This window comes from Micromesistius poutassou, assembly GCF_964030765.1.
Source record: "Micromesistius poutassou genome assembly, chromosome: 17".
Classification (NCBI taxonomy): Eukaryota; Metazoa; Chordata; class Actinopteri; order Gadiformes; family Gadidae; genus Micromesistius; species Micromesistius poutassou.
Genome location: NC_140287.1, coordinates 17,288,203 through 17,308,899, shown reverse-complemented (window position 1 = coordinate 17,308,899; position 20,697 = coordinate 17,288,203). Strand labels below are relative to the sequence as shown.

General features: G+C 49.5%; 2 protein-coding genes across 2 annotated transcripts in view; one reads left to right on the top strand and one right to left on the bottom strand.

Moving 5' to 3' along the window:
* The window catches only part of akap6 (A kinase (PRKA) anchor protein 6), a gene marked incomplete at both ends in the record, with an annotated part of 27,969 nt that extends 27,221 nt beyond the window's left edge, over nt 1-748 (top strand). Inside the window, one exon of the mRNA XM_084482175.1 lies at nt 704-748. Coding sequence (XP_084338301.1) covers nt 704-748 — 45 coding nt within the window. The remainder of the gene's footprint in view (nt 1-703) is intronic.
* Nucleotides 749-1,800: 1,052 nt separating this feature from the next.
* scfd1 (sec1 family domain containing 1) overlaps nt 1,801-20,697 on the bottom strand; it is a 24,722-nt gene continuing 5,825 nt past the window's right edge. The window contains 15 exon segments of the mRNA XM_084482300.1: nt 1,801-2,057; nt 2,169-2,237; nt 2,622-2,687; nt 2,796-2,829; nt 3,414-3,466; nt 5,755-5,774; nt 5,777-5,807; nt 9,265-9,340; nt 10,707-10,769; nt 11,373-11,452; nt 17,515-17,585; nt 17,930-18,026; nt 19,415-19,496; nt 20,187-20,260; nt 20,521-20,611. Of these exon segments, the coding sequence (XP_084338426.1) occupies nt 2,034-2,057; nt 2,169-2,237; nt 2,622-2,687; nt 2,796-2,829; nt 3,414-3,466; nt 5,755-5,774; nt 5,777-5,807; nt 9,265-9,340; nt 10,707-10,769; nt 11,373-11,452; nt 17,515-17,585; nt 17,930-18,026; nt 19,415-19,496; nt 20,187-20,260; nt 20,521-20,611 (931 nt within the window). The 3' untranslated portion in view covers nt 1,801-2,033.

The following is a 20,697-nucleotide window of genomic DNA, read 5'->3' as shown; positions in this document are numbered from 1 at the left end:
ACTACTACCACTACCACTACAATCACAATCACTACTACTACTACTACTACAATCACTACTACTACTACCACTACAATCACTACTACTACTACCACTACAATCACTACTACCACTATACCACTACAATCACTACTACCACTACAATCACTACTACCACTACAATCACTACTACCACTACAATCACTACTACCACTACAATCACTACTCCTACTACCACTACAATCACTACTCCTACTACCACTACAATCACTACTACCACTACCACTACAATCAACAATCACTACTACCACTACAATCACTACTACCACTACAATCACTACTACCACTACAATCACTACTACCACTACAATCACTACTACTACTACCACTACAATCACTACTACCACTACCACTGCAGCAAGTTCCTCTGCTAGGAGTCATTAGGAGAGGAGCTCGGGTCTGTTCCAATAGTCGTTATTAGCAGAAGTAGGATACATTCCAATAGTATTAATCAGTGGTGGTATAACATGTTCCAATAGTCGTTATTAGTAGAAGTAGGATACATTCCAATAGTATTAATTTACAGTAGTAGGGTGTGTTCCAATAGTATTAATCAGTGGTGGTATAATATGTTCCAATGGTATTAATTTACAGTAGTAGGGTGTGTTCCAATTGTTTGGTAAAGATGTAAACGGAGCTTTCCTGCGGACCTGATTCCCACCAGCGCCTGATCCGCCTCGCCGGGGCTCTTATTGTGAAAGAGTTCTGACGCTCTGAATCAAACAAAAAAAAAAACAGCCAGGCCGCCTCGTTCGCCATGGCAACCAGAGCACCGCCGCTGAGGGGGCCCTCTTCATCATCACAACCGTCCTCTTCCTCCTCCTCCAAGAGAGAGAGAGAGAGAGAGAGAGAGAGAGAGAGCGAGAGAGAGAGAGAGAGAGAGAGAGAACGAGAGAGAGAGAGAGAGAGAGAGAGAGAACGAGAGAGAGACAGACAGACAGACAGAGAGACAGAGACAGAGAGACAGAGACAGAGACAGAGAAAGAAAGAGAGAGAGAGAAAGAGACAGAGACACAGAGAGAGAGACAGAGAGAGAGAGAGAGACAGAGAGATCCTCTGGTAACCTGGTACTCCCGTGGGGGTGGAGCTCTGCTGGGTGTTGCTTCACCGTTCGGTTTAGGAACTCACGGTCAATTGGGGACCTTCCCCCTCCTCCTCCTCCTCCACCTCCTCCTCCTCCCCCTCCTCCTCCTCCTAACAGCTCCTCCTGCTCCTCCTCCCGCTCCTCCTCCTGCTCCTCCTCCTGCTCCTCCTGGGTGAAGGGACTGTGTGGAGGTCTGTTTTAGCTGAGGAGCGCTTCATGTTTCTGAATCGGGATGTTGTTGCCCGGCTGGCTCTCGTGACGCCTCTGTCCTCGAGTCTTCACCGCTAAACACAGTCAGTGAACGAACGGCGACTCAGCACGACTCAGCGACTAGTGGGCGGAGCTGAGAGTCGTGTCTCGGCGAACGAACGATACGAACGAGACGAACTGAGACGGGGAATCGGGTCGGTTCGTCCATGTTAAAAAGTTGTTCGTTCGAAAACTGATTTCGTTCGCGAACGAGCCACCACTACTCTGGAGATCTCTTGCATGGATCACCAGCATGGATCACCAACTCTTCAATGCTGGTGCACTGGCATTGCTAGTTACCTGTAGAGTAACTAACCTACCAACTCTCAGACTAATCTACCGGTTCAAAACTAGATGTTGGCTACCTAGACTAGACTAACTGACCAGACACTGAACTAGGGGTCAAGGAAGAAGGCAGAGGAAACACAGGCGGTTAATTTGTACTTTATTGGTTCTTAGTGGAAGCAAAGCCATCACAAATATTTAGTCAAGTTACAGTACATCTTATAAAACACCTGGAATACAGTTAGGACCGTGGTGGAGGGAGAGAGACAGAGAGAGAGAGAGAGAGAGAGAGAGAGAGAGAGAGAGAGAGAGAGAGAGAGAGAGAGAGACAGAAAGAGAGAGAGAGAGAGAGAAAGAGAGAAATTTCTGCATCACTTCACTTCTGTCCGAGTTGAGAGAGCTGTAAGAGAAGATATCCAAATAGTGATTTTTTAATTCATGCCACACACACACACACACACACACGCACGCACGCACGCACGCACACACACACACACGCACGCGCACACACCTGTTTGATGAACTGAGTGGAATTGAAGAGTTCACTGCAGCCATAGAGGACCTTCTTCCCCGGTTTAGCCTGGAGAGAGAGAGAGAGAGAGAGAGAGAGAGAGAGAGAGAGAGAGAGAGAGAGAGACAGAGAGAGAGAGAGAGAGACAGAGAGAGAGAGAGAGAGAGAGAGAGAGAGAGAGAGAGAGAGCGAGAGATAGAGAGCGAGAGAGAGAGAGAGAAAGAGAATGTATTGTGTGTTTAGTATGCAGTAGTGTGTAGTAGTGTGTAGTAGTGTGTAGTATTGTGTAGTAGTGTGTAGTGGTGTGTAGTAGTGTGTAGTACTGTGTATTACTGTGTAGTAGTGTGTAGTACTGTGTATTACTGTGTAGTAGTGTGTAGTAGTGTGTAGTATTGTGTAGTAGTGTGTAGCATTGTGTAGTACTGTGTAGTATTGTGCAGTAGTGCTCAGTACCTTCGCGTAGTCCACCAGATTCTGGTACTCGATGTAGTTTCCTCCTCCAACCACAAACACGATAGCCTGTTACCGAGACAACGGAGGAACGGAATCACTTCTCAACCAATCAGAGCACAGTGGCAATTTCCACCAAGAACCAATCAACCAATCAGCAGCGGGCGCGGCCTGTACCTCCTGGAAGGGGTTCTTGTTCCGGGGGGTGGAGCTGTGGAGGGAGGCACAACCACACCGCTAGTCAGACCTGGTGACTAGAAGCTCTAACTCATCTAACTAGTCCTAACAGGGTTCACTACAAAGCCTTTAACGAGCCCTAACTAGGCTTACCAGGGCTAACCCGTTTAATCAGTGTCAAAGGTCGTGTGACTAGTGTGACTAGTGTAACTAGCTCTAACTAGTGTAACTAGTAGGGTAACAAGGTGTGACTAGTGCAACTAGCTCTAACTAGTGTAACTAGTAGGGTAACAAGGTGTGACTAGTGTAACTAGCTCTAACTCGTGTAACTAGTAGGGTAACAAGGTGTGACTAGTGCAACTAGCTCTAACTAGTGTAACTAGTAGGGTAACAAGGTGTGACTAGTGTAAACAGCTCTAACTAGTGTAACTAATAGTGTAACCAGCTCTAACTAGTGTAACTAATAGTGTAACCAGCTCTAACTAGTGTAACTAATAGTGTAACCAGCTCTAACTAGTGTAACTAGTGTGACTAGTGTAACCAGCTCTAACTAGTGTGACTAGTGTAACTAGTAGTGTAACCAGCTCTAACTAGTGTGACTAGTGTAACCAGCGGTACCTCTCGCTGCCTCTGAGCATCTTGGGGTCAAAGTAGCGATAGCTGTCGGTCTCCTGAGAGACGAAAAGAAGAAAAACATGTTGTTATCTGACCAATCAGGGAGCGGCCCTCTGGCCATCTGACCAATCAGGACCCGGCCAGATACAAAGGCAGGACTAGGCCGACAGCAGGGCCTGCAGAGAGACAGACAGACAGACAGACAGACAGACAGAACAGGAGACAGACAAACAGACAGACAGGAGACAGATAGACAGGAGACAGACAGACAGACAGACAGACAGACAGAACAGGAGACAGACAGACAGGAGACAGACAGACAGACAGACAGACAGGAGACAGACAGGAGACAGACAGGAGACAGACAGGAGACAGACAGACAGACAGACAGACAGAACAGGAGACAGACAGACAGACAGAACAGGAGACAGACAGACAGACAGAAGACAGACAGACAGAACAGGAGACAGACAGACAGACAGACAGACAGAACAGGACAGAAGACAGACAGACAGACAGGAGACAGACAGGAGACAGACAGACAGACAGACAGACAGACAGACAGAACAGGAGACAGACAGACAGACAGACAGACAGGACAGAAGACAGATAGACAGGAGACAGACAGACAGACAGAACAGGAGACAGACAGGAGACAGACAGACAGACAGACAGACAGACAGAACAGGAGACAGACAGAAGACAGACAGACAGACAGACAGACAGACAGACAGACAGACAGAACAGGAGACGGTTGAGCAACAGGTGAAACATGAACCCATCCGGCTCCTCCCCCCCCAGAGAGCCAGCATCTAGAGCATCAATCACTCCCACGCTCCCGACACACACACACACACACACACACACACACACACACACACACACACACACACACACACACACACACACACACACACACACACACACACACACACACACACACACACACACACACACACAGTGTTGGAGGAGAGAACGCTGTCTTTTTTAATCCCATCCTCATCTCCCTTTCCTCTACATATCCTCCTTCAACGCCTCTCCCATTCCTCCCCTCCTCCCCTCTCCTCTCCCCTCCTCCTCTCCTCCCCTCCTCTCTTTTCTCCTCCCCTCTCCTCCCCCCTTCTCTTTTCTCCTGTCCCGTCCTCTCCTCCCCTCCTCTCTTTTCTCCTCCCCTCTCCACTCTCCTCCCCTCCTCTCCTCCCCCCTTCTCTTTTCTCCTGTCCCGTCCTCTCCTCCTCTCCTCTCTTTTCTCCTCCTCTCCTCCTCTTTTCTCCTCTATAAACAACAGGTCATTGTTAGTTGTCTGTAACCCCAGAAGCTGAGAATCACCAAACTACTGTTACCACCTGTCTCTGTCTCTATGTGTGTGTGTGTGTGTGTGTGTGTGTGTGTGTGTGTGTGTGTGTGTGAGACGGTGTACGTGTGTGTATCTGGGTCCTAGGGAATGCGGAGGTACAGTACCGTCAGGTAAATCACTCTACATAGAAGATTGTCTTGCCTTTCTCTCTCACACACACTAACTTTTTACACAGGATGGATGATCTCCATTTTCCAACGCTTGTCTTCTAGCCCCTCAATCATTCAGCTTTCCTGGCACACACACACACACACACACACACACACACACACACACACACACACACACACACACACACACACACACACACACACACACACACACACACACACACACACACACACACACACACACACACACACACACCTGGTCTGTACTCTCCGGGGTCTGATAGATTCCTGGGGCAAAACTGAGACTCAAGACAGGAAGTTGGCCAGCTAGCCGACTGGCAGGCGACCCACTTGGCTACCTGGCTTCCTGTTTACCTGGCTCACTACCTAGTGCAGGCAGCACAGCCGTCTGTCCACCTGGCCATCAGCACACCTGTCAGAGGAGCAACACCGCTAGAAGGCTAGACCGGGCTAGTGGCTGTCTGTCTACCTGTCTGTCTGTCTACCTGTTTCTCTATCTGTGTCTCTACCTGTCTGTCTACCCGTCTCTCTATCTGTCTCTCTACCTGTGTCTCTACCTGTCTGTCTACCTGTCTGTCTACCTGTTTCTCTATCTGTGTCTCTACCTGTCTGTCTACCTGTCTCTCTATCTGTCTCTCTACCTGTGTCTCTACCTGTCTGTCTACCTGTCTGTCTACCTGTGTCTCTACCTGTCTGTCTACTTGTCTGTCTACCTATGTCTCTACCTTTCTGTCTACCTGTCTATCTGTCTATGTCTCTACCTGTCTCTCTACAGGTCATTCTACGGTCTCTCTACTATGTCCCTACCTGTCTGTCTACCTGTCTACATGTCTGTCTACCTGTCTGTCTGTCTTACCGGGTGAGACTTCATCTCATCAGATGGTCCAGAATCCTGGTGACCGGAAGATTCTGAGAGAGAGAGAGAGAGAGAGAGAGAGAGGGAGAGGGAGAGGAGAGAGAGAGAGAGAGAGAGTGAGAGAGAGGGAGAGAGAGAGGGGGAGAGGAGAGAGAGAGATTGGATTTGTTACACCTCTTTTTTTAATAAATTTTTTATTGATAATATATACATGAAAAATTCCATAAATTTCCATGTACCTTACAGAAACAGAGCAAACATCCCCCCCACCCTACCCCAAACCCATGGCGACCCCCTAACCGACCCCTGAACCTCTCAGCCTCTCAACGCTGCTCTACTCTTTCTTTGACCAAAGTTGCAAGCTTCATCCGTCATGCCTTCATGGTTCTCTGACTAGCTCCATGCGCCCTGGCCACAGATCTCTCCATCATAGCTATGTCTAGAAAAGAGCTGGCCCACTAACCGCCAAGACAATGTGTGAGGTGGTTGCCATCGGCAAGGCCAACATTTTCTTTGCCCGTAGGGAGACCAGCCCGTAGTATACGCCTCTGCTGTAGGGATAATTCTAGACTAGAGTCATCATCGAGTAAAAGTAAGGTCGGTGACGATGGGATATTCACTTCACAAGCATGTCACTTAAGGTGGACCATAAGTTTTAACCAAAAGGCAAACACGCCGGGACATTTCCCAAAACAGATGCAAGAATGACCCTGGGACATTAAGTGTACATAGAGGTCACAGTTAGGAGATGGGATGATTTTCATAGCATGACGTTTTCTTGGAGTAAGATACGCCCCATGTATAAATTAAAAATGTATTAATTGGTGATTATGGTTTTTTGGAGGTATCCTCTAGATTTTTTCCATATTGTGTCCCAGCAAATCTCTTCCTCACATCTGCAGAGGAAATATCCCTAACTCCAAACACTTTCCACTGCTAGAGATAAATTTATAAACTTTAGAACCCATCCCATGTGTCTTCCCTTGTACAGCAAATAATTTACGCAACGGATGTGTTAGGAGTGGTACTCCCCCATGGGACCCCATATGCCTTCATGGCAGATCTCAATTGCAAAGTAAAAGAAAAAAGATGTGCCCGGTAAATCATACTCATTAAATTAGATCATTAAAAGCCCTTAAACCATCATCATCATAAAAGTCTCAGAGAATATAAACTCCTTTATCCATCCATTGAGGAAAAGAAAAATGGTGCATTGCCAATAAGAAGAGAGAAGTTATTGAATACAGGGGAATGGTTACGCCATTTGAGATCTACTCCAGTATGTTTCATTGTCTTGTAGTCTATGGGGTTGTGAAAGGTTTTCCTCAATTGATCTCCAAGACACTGAAGCATTGGGATTAAACCATATAGACAAGGGGCGAAGAACAAAGGACCAGAAACACATCTTAAAATTAGGTAATTAAGCTAGTCCCCCCCTGTGTCCTATCTCGTTGAAGAGTTTTTCATTTCAATCTCGGTCTTTTCCCATTCCATACAAATTTAGATATGAGTGAATGTCATTTTTCCCAATACCCTTTTTGGAGGTGCCAGGGGAACCATAGAGGAATAAAATGTATGCGAGGAAGTACATCCATTTTTACAATTGATATGCGAGCTTGAAGGGAATTTGGAAGCTTAGACCAGCGTTCAAGATCCTTCTCGACTTGGTTATATATGCCTTGAAGGTTTTTTGTTGCTATGGAAAAAGTAGAAGGGAATATGTCAACCCAAAGATACCTAAACTGCCTTACTGATTTTGTTATACCTCTTGATATTTACTCCTCTGTGTAGTATTGATATTCTTCACCTCTGTTCAGTATGTATGAACAAGGTTTAACATAATGCATAATGTCCATGGAGCTGGTCTGGACTAGTCTCTCTGTAGAGGAGCTGGTCTCTCCGTAGCAGAGCTGGTCTGGACTGGTTTCTCCGTAGCGGAGCTGGTCTGGACTGGTTTCGCCGTAGGGGAGCTGGTCTGGACTGGTTCCTCTGTCATCTGGCCCAGCTCTGGTAAATAGTTGGATGAATCCACTGGTATCCAATAACCTCCTCTTTTTGTACTGTTCTGGTACTTTATGTTTCAATTTGAACTTTTGAATCGTGCCTCGTTATTTATAGTTTAAGAGGACACACAGAGAGAAAGGAGGGGAGAGGAGAGGAGGGGAGTGAGGAGATAGAGGAGAGGAGAGGAGGGGAGCGAGGAGATAGAGGAGAGGAGAGGAGGGGAGCGAGGAGATAGAGGAGAGGAGATAGAGGAGAGGAGAGGAGGAGAGGAGAGGAGGGGAGCGAGGAGATAGGAGAGAGGAGGGGAGCGAGGAGAGAGGAGAGGAGGGGAGAGAGGAGAGAGGAGAGGAGGGGAGTGAGGAGATAGAGGAGAGGAGAGGAGGAGAGGAGGGGAGTGAGGAGATAGGAGAGAGGAAAGGAGGGGAGCAAGGGGAGAAGAGAGGAGAGGAGGGAGTAAGGAGATAAGAGAGAGGAGAGGAGGGGAGCAAGGAGAGAGGAGAGGAGGGGAGCAAGGAGATAGGAGAGAGGAGAGGAGAGGAGGGGAGGGGAGCAAGGAGATCGGAGAGAGGAGAAGAGAGGAGGGGAGGGGGAGCAAGGAGAAAGGAAAGAGGAGAGGAGAGGAAAGGATGGAAGGGGAAAGAAGAAGAGGAGAGAGCAGAGAGCAAAGAGAGGCGAGAGCAGAGAGGAGAGAGACAGCTCCAGTGTGTGGAGTGAGCCCTGGTTATGTAACACTGAGGGTACTGCCGGAGGAGGACTGATGTGAGTGATGTGTCCTCAGCGAGGGATTCAGATAGCTCTCCAAACACAACACAGGCCACAGACACCACCGTGGCGCCACGCGCCTCTGCCAACAACGCTCTCCTATATTCAATACAACTCAATAGGAAGAGACGGGGCTGTGTGTGTGCGCGTGTGCGCACGCGTGTGTGCGTGTGCATGTGCGCACATGTGCGCGTGCGTGTGTGTGTGTGATGATATTGCACAGAGCTTGAGAAGACATTTTCAAGGAAAACATCTTCTCAAACCGCCATCTGCATCCATCATCATCCTCATCATCATTATCATCATCCTCACCATCATCATTATCATCACCACCATCGTCATCACCATCATCATCATCATCATCATGGTGGTGAGGATGATGATGATGATGATGGTGAGACTGCTCATCATCATCATCACCCTCTTAACCACCCTCCTCTCCCTCCTCCTCTCCCTCCTCCTCCTCCTCCTCCTCCTCTCCAGAGTAATGACACTAGGGCTGTGCAGCCTCCAGGCTCATGGAGCTCATGTTTGTTCCTGTTTGTGCCGTCACCATGGCTACCCTGCCATCATACTAATTAATTGTCTTCAACAGTGACAGCACACACGCACATGCACACACACACACACACACCCACACACAGTCCGACAGTGTGTGTGTGTGTGGGTGTGTGCATGTGCGTGTGCGTGCGTGCGCTCGTGCGCGCGTGTGTGTGTGTGTGTGTGTGTGTGCGTGCGTCTCACATGCTGCTTGATCACCAGGTTCTTGACGCCCTCCATGACGAACTGAGATCCAGAGTTCATCACTCGGGAGAACAGACTGGAGAGAATGGAGAGAATATTGATACACACGTCATTAACAACCCAAATTACAAACTCTTATTTCAGGGTACAGAAAGGTGCACGACTCGTAGCCTGACTGTAGAGAAAGGTACAGACTCATAGATTTAGATAACGGTACAGATTCACAGCTATAGAGAAAGCTACAGACTCAGAGAAAGCTACAGACTCATAGAGAAAGGTACAGACTCATAGAGAAAGCTACAGACTCATAGAGAAAGCTACAGACTGATAGAGAAAGGTACAGACTCAGAGAGAAAGCTACAGACTCTTAGAGAAAGGTACAGACTCATAGAGAAAGCTACAGACTCATAGAGGAAGCTACAGACTCTTAGAGAAAGGTACAGACTCATAGAGAAAGCTACAGACTCATAGAGAAAGCTACAGACTCATAGAGAAAGGTACAGACTCATAGAGAAAGGTACAGACTCATAGAGAAAGGTACAGACTCATAGAGAAAGGTACAGACTCATAGAGAAAGCTACAGAACCACAGATAAAGGTTCAGACTCATAGATTCAGATAAAGGTTCAGACTCAAAGCTGCGGGGAAAGGCGCAGACTTTTGAGTTGCCGCAGACGTCATTTTTCCGACGTCAATCTCTCAAATCTTTCCACTGTTGTCACTCTGCAGAGCGGAGGAGCTGGGCCGCGGCCCGCTCGGCTCCTTCTGCTGGTTGTCTCCGTGGTTCTCTTGTCTAGTAACTCGAGGCCGCTCACACATCAGGAGGGTTTAGGATGAGGAGCGCTGGCCCGCTGCCCCACACACACCACTGATTTAGGAGGAATCCGGCTCCCTGCACGGCAGCACGCTGACTTATATTCATACTTTTGATTTAATTATTCATCCGCCCTGGCAGCGCAAGCGGACCCGTTATCCAGGCCAGTCGAGGATCGGCTCAATTGAACTCAATTGATGGAGAGCACTTGCTTTGGCAATGTAAATTGTTTGTTTCTCGTGCCAGTGAAGCTGTTCTGAATTGAATTGAATTGAATTGAGAGAGAGAGAGAGGGGGCGAGAGAGAGGGGGAGAGAGAGAAAGAGGGAGAGAGAGAGAGAGAGAGAGAGGGGACCAGGAATAGGCTGTTCAGTGGCAGGAGAAACAGGAAAACAGGAAAGCATAAATAGAGACGATAACATATCGCACTGACAGGTCCGGGAATCAGAGCCCTGTGTTTTACTATTTGTCCCTTGATACCCTGTGTTTCATCACCTTACCTTCAACCGGGTGTGTGCGCGTCTGTGTTTATGCACGCATGTTTACGTGTGTGCGTGTGTGTTTACGTGTGTGTGTGTGTGTGTGTGTGTGTGTGTGTGTGTGTGTGTGTGTGTGTGTGTGTGTCCTCACCCCATGGGCTTCACCCCCCCGCTGCCGTAGCTGGCCGGAGTGGCGGCCATCTTGGTGAAGGCCCTTCAGAAGAGAGAGAGACACACGAATCACATCCTGAAGGTCACGTCTGAATCACATCCTGAAGGTCACGTCTGAATCACATCCTGAAGGTCACGTCTGAATCACATCCTGAGGGTCACGTCTGAATCACATCCTGAAGGTCACGTCTGAATCACATCCTGAGGGTCACGTCTGAATCACATCCTGAAGGTCACGTCTGAATCACATCCTGAAGGTCACGTCTGAATCACATCCTGAGGGTCACGTCTGATAACCGGGGGGTGCATTCTGTTATTGTTATCTCTATTCTCTATTTACCACTATTGCAAGAATGCTGTTTCTTCGTGTCAGTTTGTCTGTTGGTCTTTGTGTCCTTGTTGACGTGTGTTGAGCCACTCTGAAGATCATTTTCTGTCATGTCAGATAATAACGTTTTTCTGATTCTGATTCTAATATAAGAATATATAACAACAATAACATCAATAAGGTCCTCTGGTTCCCTACTGCCGATATTAACGACATTAATATGAAGCCTGCTCCACATGTAGAGCTCTGAAGCAGCTAGTCTCACAGGCCTCAGCACCACAGACAGACAGACAGACAGACAGACAGGCAGACACTTACTTCCACTGTTTGATGTAGTTCAGTGGCGAAAGGTCACAGCCAGCGTCCAAGAGAGCCTTCTTATACTGCTCCACGTCAGACTGTGAGACAGACAGACACACACGCGCACACACACACACACACACACACACACACACACAGAGAGGTTGGCGTGTCAGCTCGCTCAGCCTTCAGAGAGCGTTAGCGTCCCAGCGGCTCCGGCGTCTCTGCCAGAACATTCTGAGCGCTTCCTTCTCCCCGCAGCCAGACTCAAGACGTTTACACCACGAGGAGGACGGCCAAGGCCCAAGCAGAACCAGAACCTACACACACACACACACACACACACACACACACACACACGTGTGTGTGTGTGTGTGTGTGTGCTGTGAGTCAGTCAGCCGCTGGGCCCCAGAGCGAGGCTGGGGGGGGGGGGGGGGGACCAGGGACCGAGGTGTCCGGGTCGGACCGGGGGGCTTCAGTCAGGAGGACGACGAAGATGACAGGATAGCAGCGGTCAGACCCCAGCATACCTGGGGCTGTACTGCAGTTAACCCCTACTGCTAACTCTACTGCTAACCCCTACTGCTAACCCCTGCTGCTAACTCTACTGCTAACCCCTACTGCTAACTCTACTGCTAACTCTACTGCTAACCCTAAGAGCTAACCCCTACTGCTAGCCCCTACTGCTAACCCTAAGAGCTAACCCCTACTGCTAACCTCTACTGCTAGCCCCTGCTGCTAACCCCTACTGCTAACTCTACTGCTAGCCCCTACTGCTAGCGCCTACTGCTAGCCCTACTGATAGCCTCTACTGCTAACCCTAAGAGCTAACCCCTACTGCTAACCTCTACTGCTAACCTCTACTGCTAGCCTCTACTGCTAGCCTCTACTGCTAGCCTCTACTGCTAGCCTCTAGCCTCTACTGCTAACCTTTACTGCTAACTCTACTGCTAACTCTACTGCTAGCCTCTACTGCTAGCCTCTAGCCTCTACTGCTAACCTTTACTGCTAACTCTACTGCTAACTCTACTGCTAGCCTCTACTGCTAGCCTCTACTGCTAACTCTACTGCTAGCCTCTAGCCTCTACTGCTAACCTCTACTGCTAACCTCTACTGCTAGCCTCTACTGCTAGCCTCTACTGCTAGCCTCTACTGCTAGCCTCTAGCCTCTACTGCTAACCTTTACTGCTAACTCTACTGCTAACTCTACTGCTAGCCTCTACTGCTAGCCTCTACTGCTAGCCTCTACTGCTAGCCTCTACTGCTAACTCTACTGCTAGCCCCTAATGATAGCCTCTACTGCTAGCCCCTACTGCTAACCTCTACTGCTAACCCCTACTGCTAACTCTACTGCTAACCTCTACTGCTAACTCTACTGCTAACTCTACTGCTAGCCTCTACTGCTAACTCTACTGCTAGCCTCTAGCCTCTACTGCTAGCCTCTACTGCTAACCTCTACTGCTAACTCTACTGCTAGCCTCTACTGCTAGCCTCTACTGCTAGCATCTACTGCTAACCTCTACTGCTAGCTCCTACTGCTAACTCTACTGCTAGCCCCTACTGCTAACCTCTACTGCTAGCCCCTACTGCTAGCCCCTAATGATAGCCTCTACTGCTAGCCTCTAATGCTAGCCTCTACTGCTAACCCCTACTGCTAACCTCTACTGCTAACCCCTACTGCTAGCCTCTACTGCTAGCCTCTACTGCTAACCCCTACTGCTAGCCTCTACTGCTAGCCTCTACTGCTAGCCCACTGCTAGCCTCTACTGCTAACCTCTTCTGCTAGCCCCTACTGCTAGCCCCTACTGCTAGCCCCTACTGCTAACCCCTACTGCTAGCCCCTACTGCTAGCCCCTACTGCTAGCCCCTACTGCTAGCCCCTACTGCTAGCCCCTACTGCTAGCCCCTACTGCTAACTCTACTGCTAACCTCTACTGCTAGCCCCTACTGCTAACTCTACTGCTAGCCTCTAGCCTCTACTGCTAACCTCTACTGCTAACCTCTACTGCTAGCCTCTACTGCTAGCCTCTACTGCTAGCCTCTACTGCTAACCTCTACTGCTAGCCTCTACTGCTAACCTTTACTGCTAACTCTACTGCGACGGTGTATTTAGCAAAACCATTTGATGATTCTTGACACATTATTCTAATGCAGCGGGCGGAAAGCCCTGACACAGCTCGTGGAAAGACGGTGAGGGGGGGGGTGGGGGGGTGGGGGGGGAGAACCACAGCACTGGGGGAGAGCGCAGAACCTCGAGGATCAATATTCATTTATTATTTCTGCGGCCCACTTGGCCGCGCATAGGCATAGTTCACCGTTCGTTCCCTTGGCTGTACACCGTCCCTGATAACGACCTGCGGCCCGGCCAGCAGGGGGGCGGTTCCTTGCCGGAAACCACAGTGGAGCTGTTGTTGGTCTGCTGGATCACAGCCCCACAAAAACAGAGCTGCATTACAATAAGTGGTGAATGGTGAACCGCGTTTATACAGAGGAGTGGACCGCGCTGACCGCGCAGGGGGGGTGACAGACAGCTAGCTGGTCGGGAGCAGTCAGGGTGAGGAGGGGGGGGGGGCGTCTCGCTCAGGGGGGGACACCTCCACACCCCCACACTCGACTGGGGATCGAACCAGCGACCTTCCGGTTACCAGCCGACCTGCTCTACCTCCTGAGCTGCATGCCCCCCCCCCCCGCGCGCTGTCATTCTACAGACGACGTCCACCCCCCTCCGCCGTCCACCCCCCTCCGACGTCCACCCCCCTCCGACGTCCACCCCCCTCCGCCGTCCACCCCCCTCCGCCGTCCACCCCCCTCCGCCGTCCAGCCCCTCCAGGCTGCTCTACCGTCCCCCCCCGCCGTCTCCTGCAGGCCCTCTCTGGACGGGGGGCTGACCTCGCGGTGGGCGGCCCCCCTCGCTGGGTGTGAACAGAGCTGTAGCCGACGAGCGGGGGTCATGGGGGCCACAGCCCCCCCCCCCCCCCTCCCCAACAGCGAAGCCTTCGCTTCACATTTTTCCCGACCGGTCAGGTCCCAGCGATCTCGTGGTCGCCGTCCCCAGGTGGACGGCATTAGCTGTTTACAGAAATAGCAGCGAGCTAGACCAAACAGCGGCGCGCTGCCAGGCCGCCGGGCTTCTCAGAAGGATCCCTTTCCCCTCCTTCCTGACGTCGTCGGCGCGCGTCCAACACCCGGCCGTCCCAGTGCGCAACCTGACGCCTGACGCTCCAAAAAACCGAGGCTCCACTACCTCATCCATCCCCCCCGGTCCCCGGTCCCCGTCCTGTTCCTCGGGAGCGGTGCCGGGTTCCAGAACCTTCATCCTTCTCCGCGCGCCGCCTCGTCAACGGCCCCGTCTCTGACACGTCCCTGGAGCGAGCGAGCGAGCGATCCCCCCCCCCCCCGCCTCCTCCGCCCCCCCACCCCCCCCCCCCCGCGGGCTCCTGTCCGTCCAGACGGGGAGAAGCAGCGGTTTGGACCCAGAGCTGTTGTGATGAATAGTTTAGAGCATGACGCAATACTTTCCTCCGACTGATCCGTCCCGCAAGCACACGGCCAGAAGTCATTAGCGTTTGTTTGTTGTACCGGGGGGGGGGGCGGGGGGGGAGAGGGGGGAGAGGGGGGGGAGAGGGTGCACCTGGAGCACCTGAGCAACCCTAACCCTAGCCCCTAACACTAGCCCCTAACCCCTAACACTAGCCCCTAACCCCTAACACTAGCCCCTAACACTAGCCCCTAACCTCTAGCCCTAACCCTAACACTAGCCCCTAACCTCTAACCCTAACCCTAACCCCTTACCCTAACCTCTTACCCTAGCCCCTAACCCCTAACACTAGCCCCTAACCTCTAACCCTAACCCCTAGCCCCTAACCCTAACTCATAACCCTAACCCTAGCCCTTAACACTAGCCCCTAACCCCTAACACTAGCCCCTAACCCCAAACCCTAACCTCTAACCCTACCCCTAACCCTAGCCCCTGAGGCCGCGGGGGGGGGGGGCCGCTCAGTGTCCTCGCCTCCACACTCCAGGAGAGCGGGGGGGGGTTCAGCTGGAACCCAAAGGGCTCGGGTTCTGTGAGTCCTCCCTTCTGGGAAGCCTGACGGAGCCCGCAGCGTGGTGGGAAGCCTTTGAAGAGCTTCCTGGAACAGGACGGGACGGGCTTTGGTGATCGGGAGGCTCGTGTGTATTAAGGGGATTGTTTTTCGGTGTTGCCAATGTGAAACAGGCACTGTTTGTGTGTGTGTGTGTGTGTGTAGGTTTGTGTGTGTGTGTGTGTAGGTTTGTGCATGTGTAGGCTTGAGTGTGTGCGTGCGTGAGTGCATGGGTTTGTTTGTGTGTAAGTTTGTGTGTGTGTGTGGGTTTGTGTGTGTACGTGCATGTGTGGGTTTGTGTGTGTGTGTAGGTTTGTGTGTGTGCGTGCGTGGGTTTGTGTGTGTGTGTAGGTTTGTGTGTGCGTGCATGGGTTTGTGTGTGCTTGTGTGTGTGTGTGTGTGCATTTGTGTGCGATGTTTTCAGTGGCTTGCGTGAGGGGAGGGGCTGGCATTGAGGCTGGGTTTCTATTGGTCCACCGTTGGCCACGGTTCAGGTTTTCTATTGACTACGTGCATAGAGACGAGTCCACGTTACAGGGCCTGACCTGAACATAACCCCACCATAACCATAACCATAACCCCACCATAACCCTATGGTAGGGTTATGGTGGGGTTATGTTCAGGTTATGGTGGGGTTATGGTTATGGTGGGGTTATGGTTGGTTATGGTTATGGTGGGGTTATGTTCAGTGTTACGGACCCTCTTTATTTTATTTTATAGTTTGTATATGCACTTTAGCACTTCCCTGCTAGTACTATTATGTGTTATGGATTATTTTCTAACTTTCACCTGCTTCCAGCTGCTGATTGGCAATCATGGCCTACACCTGGTGGCGTAGGCTACACCTGGTGGCGTAGGCTACACCTGGTGGCGTAGGCTACACCCGGTGGTGTAGGCTACACCTGGTGGCGTAGGCTACACCTGGTGGTGTAGGCTACACCTGGTGGTGTAGGCTATTGAAGCAGACCAGGTCCAGGTGGAAGCTCTCTCTCACACAAGGATCGGCGGTTGGGCTGAAGCCTTGCCACCTCTCCTCTTTTGTCTCCTGTGTGAGGCCTATGATTGTCCGGCCTTTGGCCATTTAAGTCACGTTCTGACTTCATGCGTGAACCTGATTAAAGCCCCACTTCAGTAATTCTCGTGTCCATCAATTCATTGTTGCTCCTAGACAAAGGGCCGTAACATTCAGGTTATGGTGGGGTTATGTTCAGGTTATGGTGGGGTTATGGTTATGGTGGGGTTATGTTCAGGTTATGGTGGGGTTATGTTCAGGTTATGGTGGGGTTATGTTCAGGTTATGGTGGGGTTATGTTCAGGTTATGGTGGGGTTATGTTCAGGTTATGGTGGGGTTATGTTCAGGTTATGGTGGGGTTATGTTCAGGTTATGGTGGGGTTATGTTCAGGTTTGGGATTATAGGCTTGAGAAGACCAGAACCTCCTCAGCACATGTTATTGATCACATGTTATTGATCACTTCCAGTCTGACCGTCAGCGTCCTCATGTTCAGCTCATTCTGCTTTTAACGTCCAGAAGAACCAGCTCAGAACCGGATCAGAACCAGCTCAGAACCAGAACCAGGGAAGAATCAGCTCAGAACCGTGTCAGAACCAGAACCGGTTTAGAAACAGCTCAGAACCAGAACCAGCTCAGAACCAGCTCAGAACCAGAACCGGTTTAGAACCAGCTCAGAACCAGAAGCGGTTTAGAACCAGCTCAGAACCAGGGTTCCTGTGGGGTCCTGACGGCCCAGCAGGACCAGAGGACAGAGTGTCCTCTTAAGAAGAGGGGGAACATGTTGTGCTGGTTTATTCCTCTCTTTGTACCCGGTTGTTTAGAGCTTCTGTGAGGGACCTCCAAACTCCCAATGAGAAGCACCTGAGGAGGGGCGGAGTCATTACCACATACTGCTTTAAGCGCATTTCACAACCGCTCTGGAACCAACATCCTCCCACATGGGCTGGGGATTGTTACCAGGTTGAGGACAACGTCAACATACATCACAGAGCCCCCCCCCCCCCCCCCCCCACCACCACCCCCGCATCACGTGCACATGCTCACGTGCACGGCTCCCTACCTCTGATGGCGCCTGCTGGGCTGTGATGTAGTAGATCAGAAACAACCGCATCTTATCCTCTGGGGTCCCGGCTAAAAATACAAACACACGCACAAGCAGAGAGATTAATGGAGACTGCAATAAAACACAATCACCCCATAACAATAGTCATAGTGTGTGTGTCTGTGTGTGTGTGTGTGTCTGTGTGTCTCTGTCTGTCTGTCTGTCTGTCTGTCTGTGTGTCTGTCTGTGTGTGTGTGTGTGTCTGTGTGTCTGTGTGTCTATGTGTCTCTGTGTGTGTGTGTGAGACTGTGTCTGTGTGTGTGTGTGTGTGTGTCTGTGTGTGTGTGTGTGTGTGACTGTGTGTGTGTGTGTGTGTGTGTGTGTGTGTGTGTGTGTGTGTGTGTGTGTGTGTGTGTGTGTGTGTGTGTCTTACCGTCTGGGTCACTGATGATGTCCAGGAGGGATTTGTCCAGAGTGGATTTACTCATCAGCTTCTCCTCGTACTCAAAGTAAACATCGAGCTTACGACTCTGAGACACACACACACACACACACACACACACACACACACACACACACACACACACACACACACACACACACACAACCAGAGAGAGAGAGACACACACACACACACACACACACACAACCAGAGAGAGAGACACACACACACACACACACACACACACACACACACACACACACACACACACACACACACACACACACACACACACACACACACACACACACACACACACACACACACACACACACACAGACACACACACAACCAGAGAGAGACACACACACACACACACACACACACACACACACACACACACAACCAGAGAGAGACACACACACACACACACAACCAGAGAGAGGGAGAGAGACACACAGACACAAACACACACACGACACACAACCAGAGAGAGAGACACACACACACACACACAATGTGTTGATGTTATATGCGTGGCCTCTTGGAGCCTGTAGAGGCAGAGCAGCTGAAGGAGAGCGAACGACTGCAGCAGGGAATCGAACCGGCGCCCACTGCCGGGTGTGTTGCCTATGTTACGGCCACCACCGCCATTATCTGGGTATGTGTCTTGTCTATGTGTCTATGTGTTGTGCAGCCGTGTCAATGTAAAGCAGGATGTGTGATCCCTTGTCGATGATTGGCTGGCACGAAAACCCTGTCTACTTCCTGGTTCCAGCTGGTGATCTGATTGCTGCTGATTGGTCCTCCAATCATCTACCGTCTTCCAGACCAGCCCTGGGGCTAAAAGGCTGTCCTCGGTTGCGATTCAAGGGCGGAATTAACTCGACCTCGGGGGTATTGTGCTTACTGTGATAAAACTGTTGATGTTTGTAGAAGCTTAACCCCTAGGGATTGTTAAGTGTCGAACCATTTGCGTTGTCTGTGTTGCATTACTTGAAGATATGTGGTAAGGAAATTGGGCAAGGGACTAGGTGAGGTAAACTGACACCAATCAGACACCTGTAGATACTTTCTGTTGGACCCATTAGGTTTTAGAGGGTGCTGCTTACTTTGTATTTTGATTATTCCTGACTGGTCGGTATTTTGTTTACATAGATTCTGAAGCAGCTGGTGGCTATCTCTTGTTTTGAAGAGATCTCTAAGTTTATATTCCTTTCTTTGATTTAAGCAGCACCTACCTGCCCCTTTTTCCTGTTATTTTTGTTCTGCAAATAATAAATAACTTAAGCAATTCAACCAAAAACAATCCGGTTCATGTTGCTTCCCTCTTCCCCACGAGCCAGGTCGTAACACCGACAACACGCTGCAGGAATCTGCTTTTACAACCGGACACACAACATGACTCTGACCCTGTCGCAGGACAGCGTGTTGTCATGGTTACCGTGTGTGTGTGTGTGTGGTTGTCATGGTTACCTTGATGTGGTCCAGTACGGCCGTCGCTACGTTGGTGTGGAGGTCAATCAGTCGCTTCTTCTCCAACAGCTCAGGGAGAGAGCTGAGAGAGACACCCGATCAATAAGCACCTTCTGATCACATACCTCATCAATAATTAACTTCTAAAGATATATTAAGTATAGCAAGGTAAGGTATATTAAGGTAAGGTATATTAGTTATATTAAGGTAAGGTATAGTAAGATATATTAAGGTAAGGTATATTAGTTATATTAAGGTAAGGTATATTAGTTATATTAAGGTAAGGTATAGTAAGATATATTTAGGTAAGGTATATTTAGGTGTATTAAGGTAAGGTATATTTAGTGTATTAAGGTAAGGTATATGAAGAATATTGAATAAAAGAATATTAGATATATTTAGGTATTGTATATTAGGTATATTAATGTAAGGTATATAAGGTTTATTCAGGTAAAGTATATTAGGTTTATTAAGGTAAAGTATATTAGGTGTACTAAGGTAAAGTATAATAGGTGTAGTAAGATAAAGTATATTATGTGTATTAAGGTATAGTATATTAGGTTTATTCAGGTAAAGTATATTAGGTGTACTAAGGTAAAGTATATTAGGTTTATTAAGGTAAAGTATATTAGGTGTACTAAGGTAAAGTATATTAGGTGTATGAAGATAAAGTATATTAGCTGTATTAAGGTAAAGTATATTAGGTGTACTAAGGTAAAGTATATTAGGTGTATTAAGGTAAAGTATATTAGGTGTACTAAGGTAAAGTTACCTGACAGCTGAGGTGAGTTTGGCTGTGTTGTCCGACAGCATGCTGATCGCCCCCTCATCCTCTCCCTCTAAACCCTACACACACACACACACACACACACACGTAGATAAATAATATATAATATATAATATATAATGTACTGTATATATACACAGTATATAATGTAGATCTATAATGTAGAGTCAGTATATAATGTAGATCTATAATGTAGATCTGTAACATAGAGTCGGTATGTCATGTAGATCTATAACGTAGATCTATAATGTAGAGTCTGTATATAACGTAGATCTGTAACGTAGATCTGTAACGTAGATCTGTAACGTAGAGCCGGTACCATGATGGTCTTCAGCCTCTTGACCTCGTCCTCCTGGGCGCGGTACCGGTCCAGCTCCTCCTGGACCGACTCCGCCACCTCCGGGAACGGGCTGAAACAACCAATCACACGGCTTCAATCTACACCTGACCAATCACAAGCCTCCGTACTCCTCCATACTCCATAGAGCACTTGGGA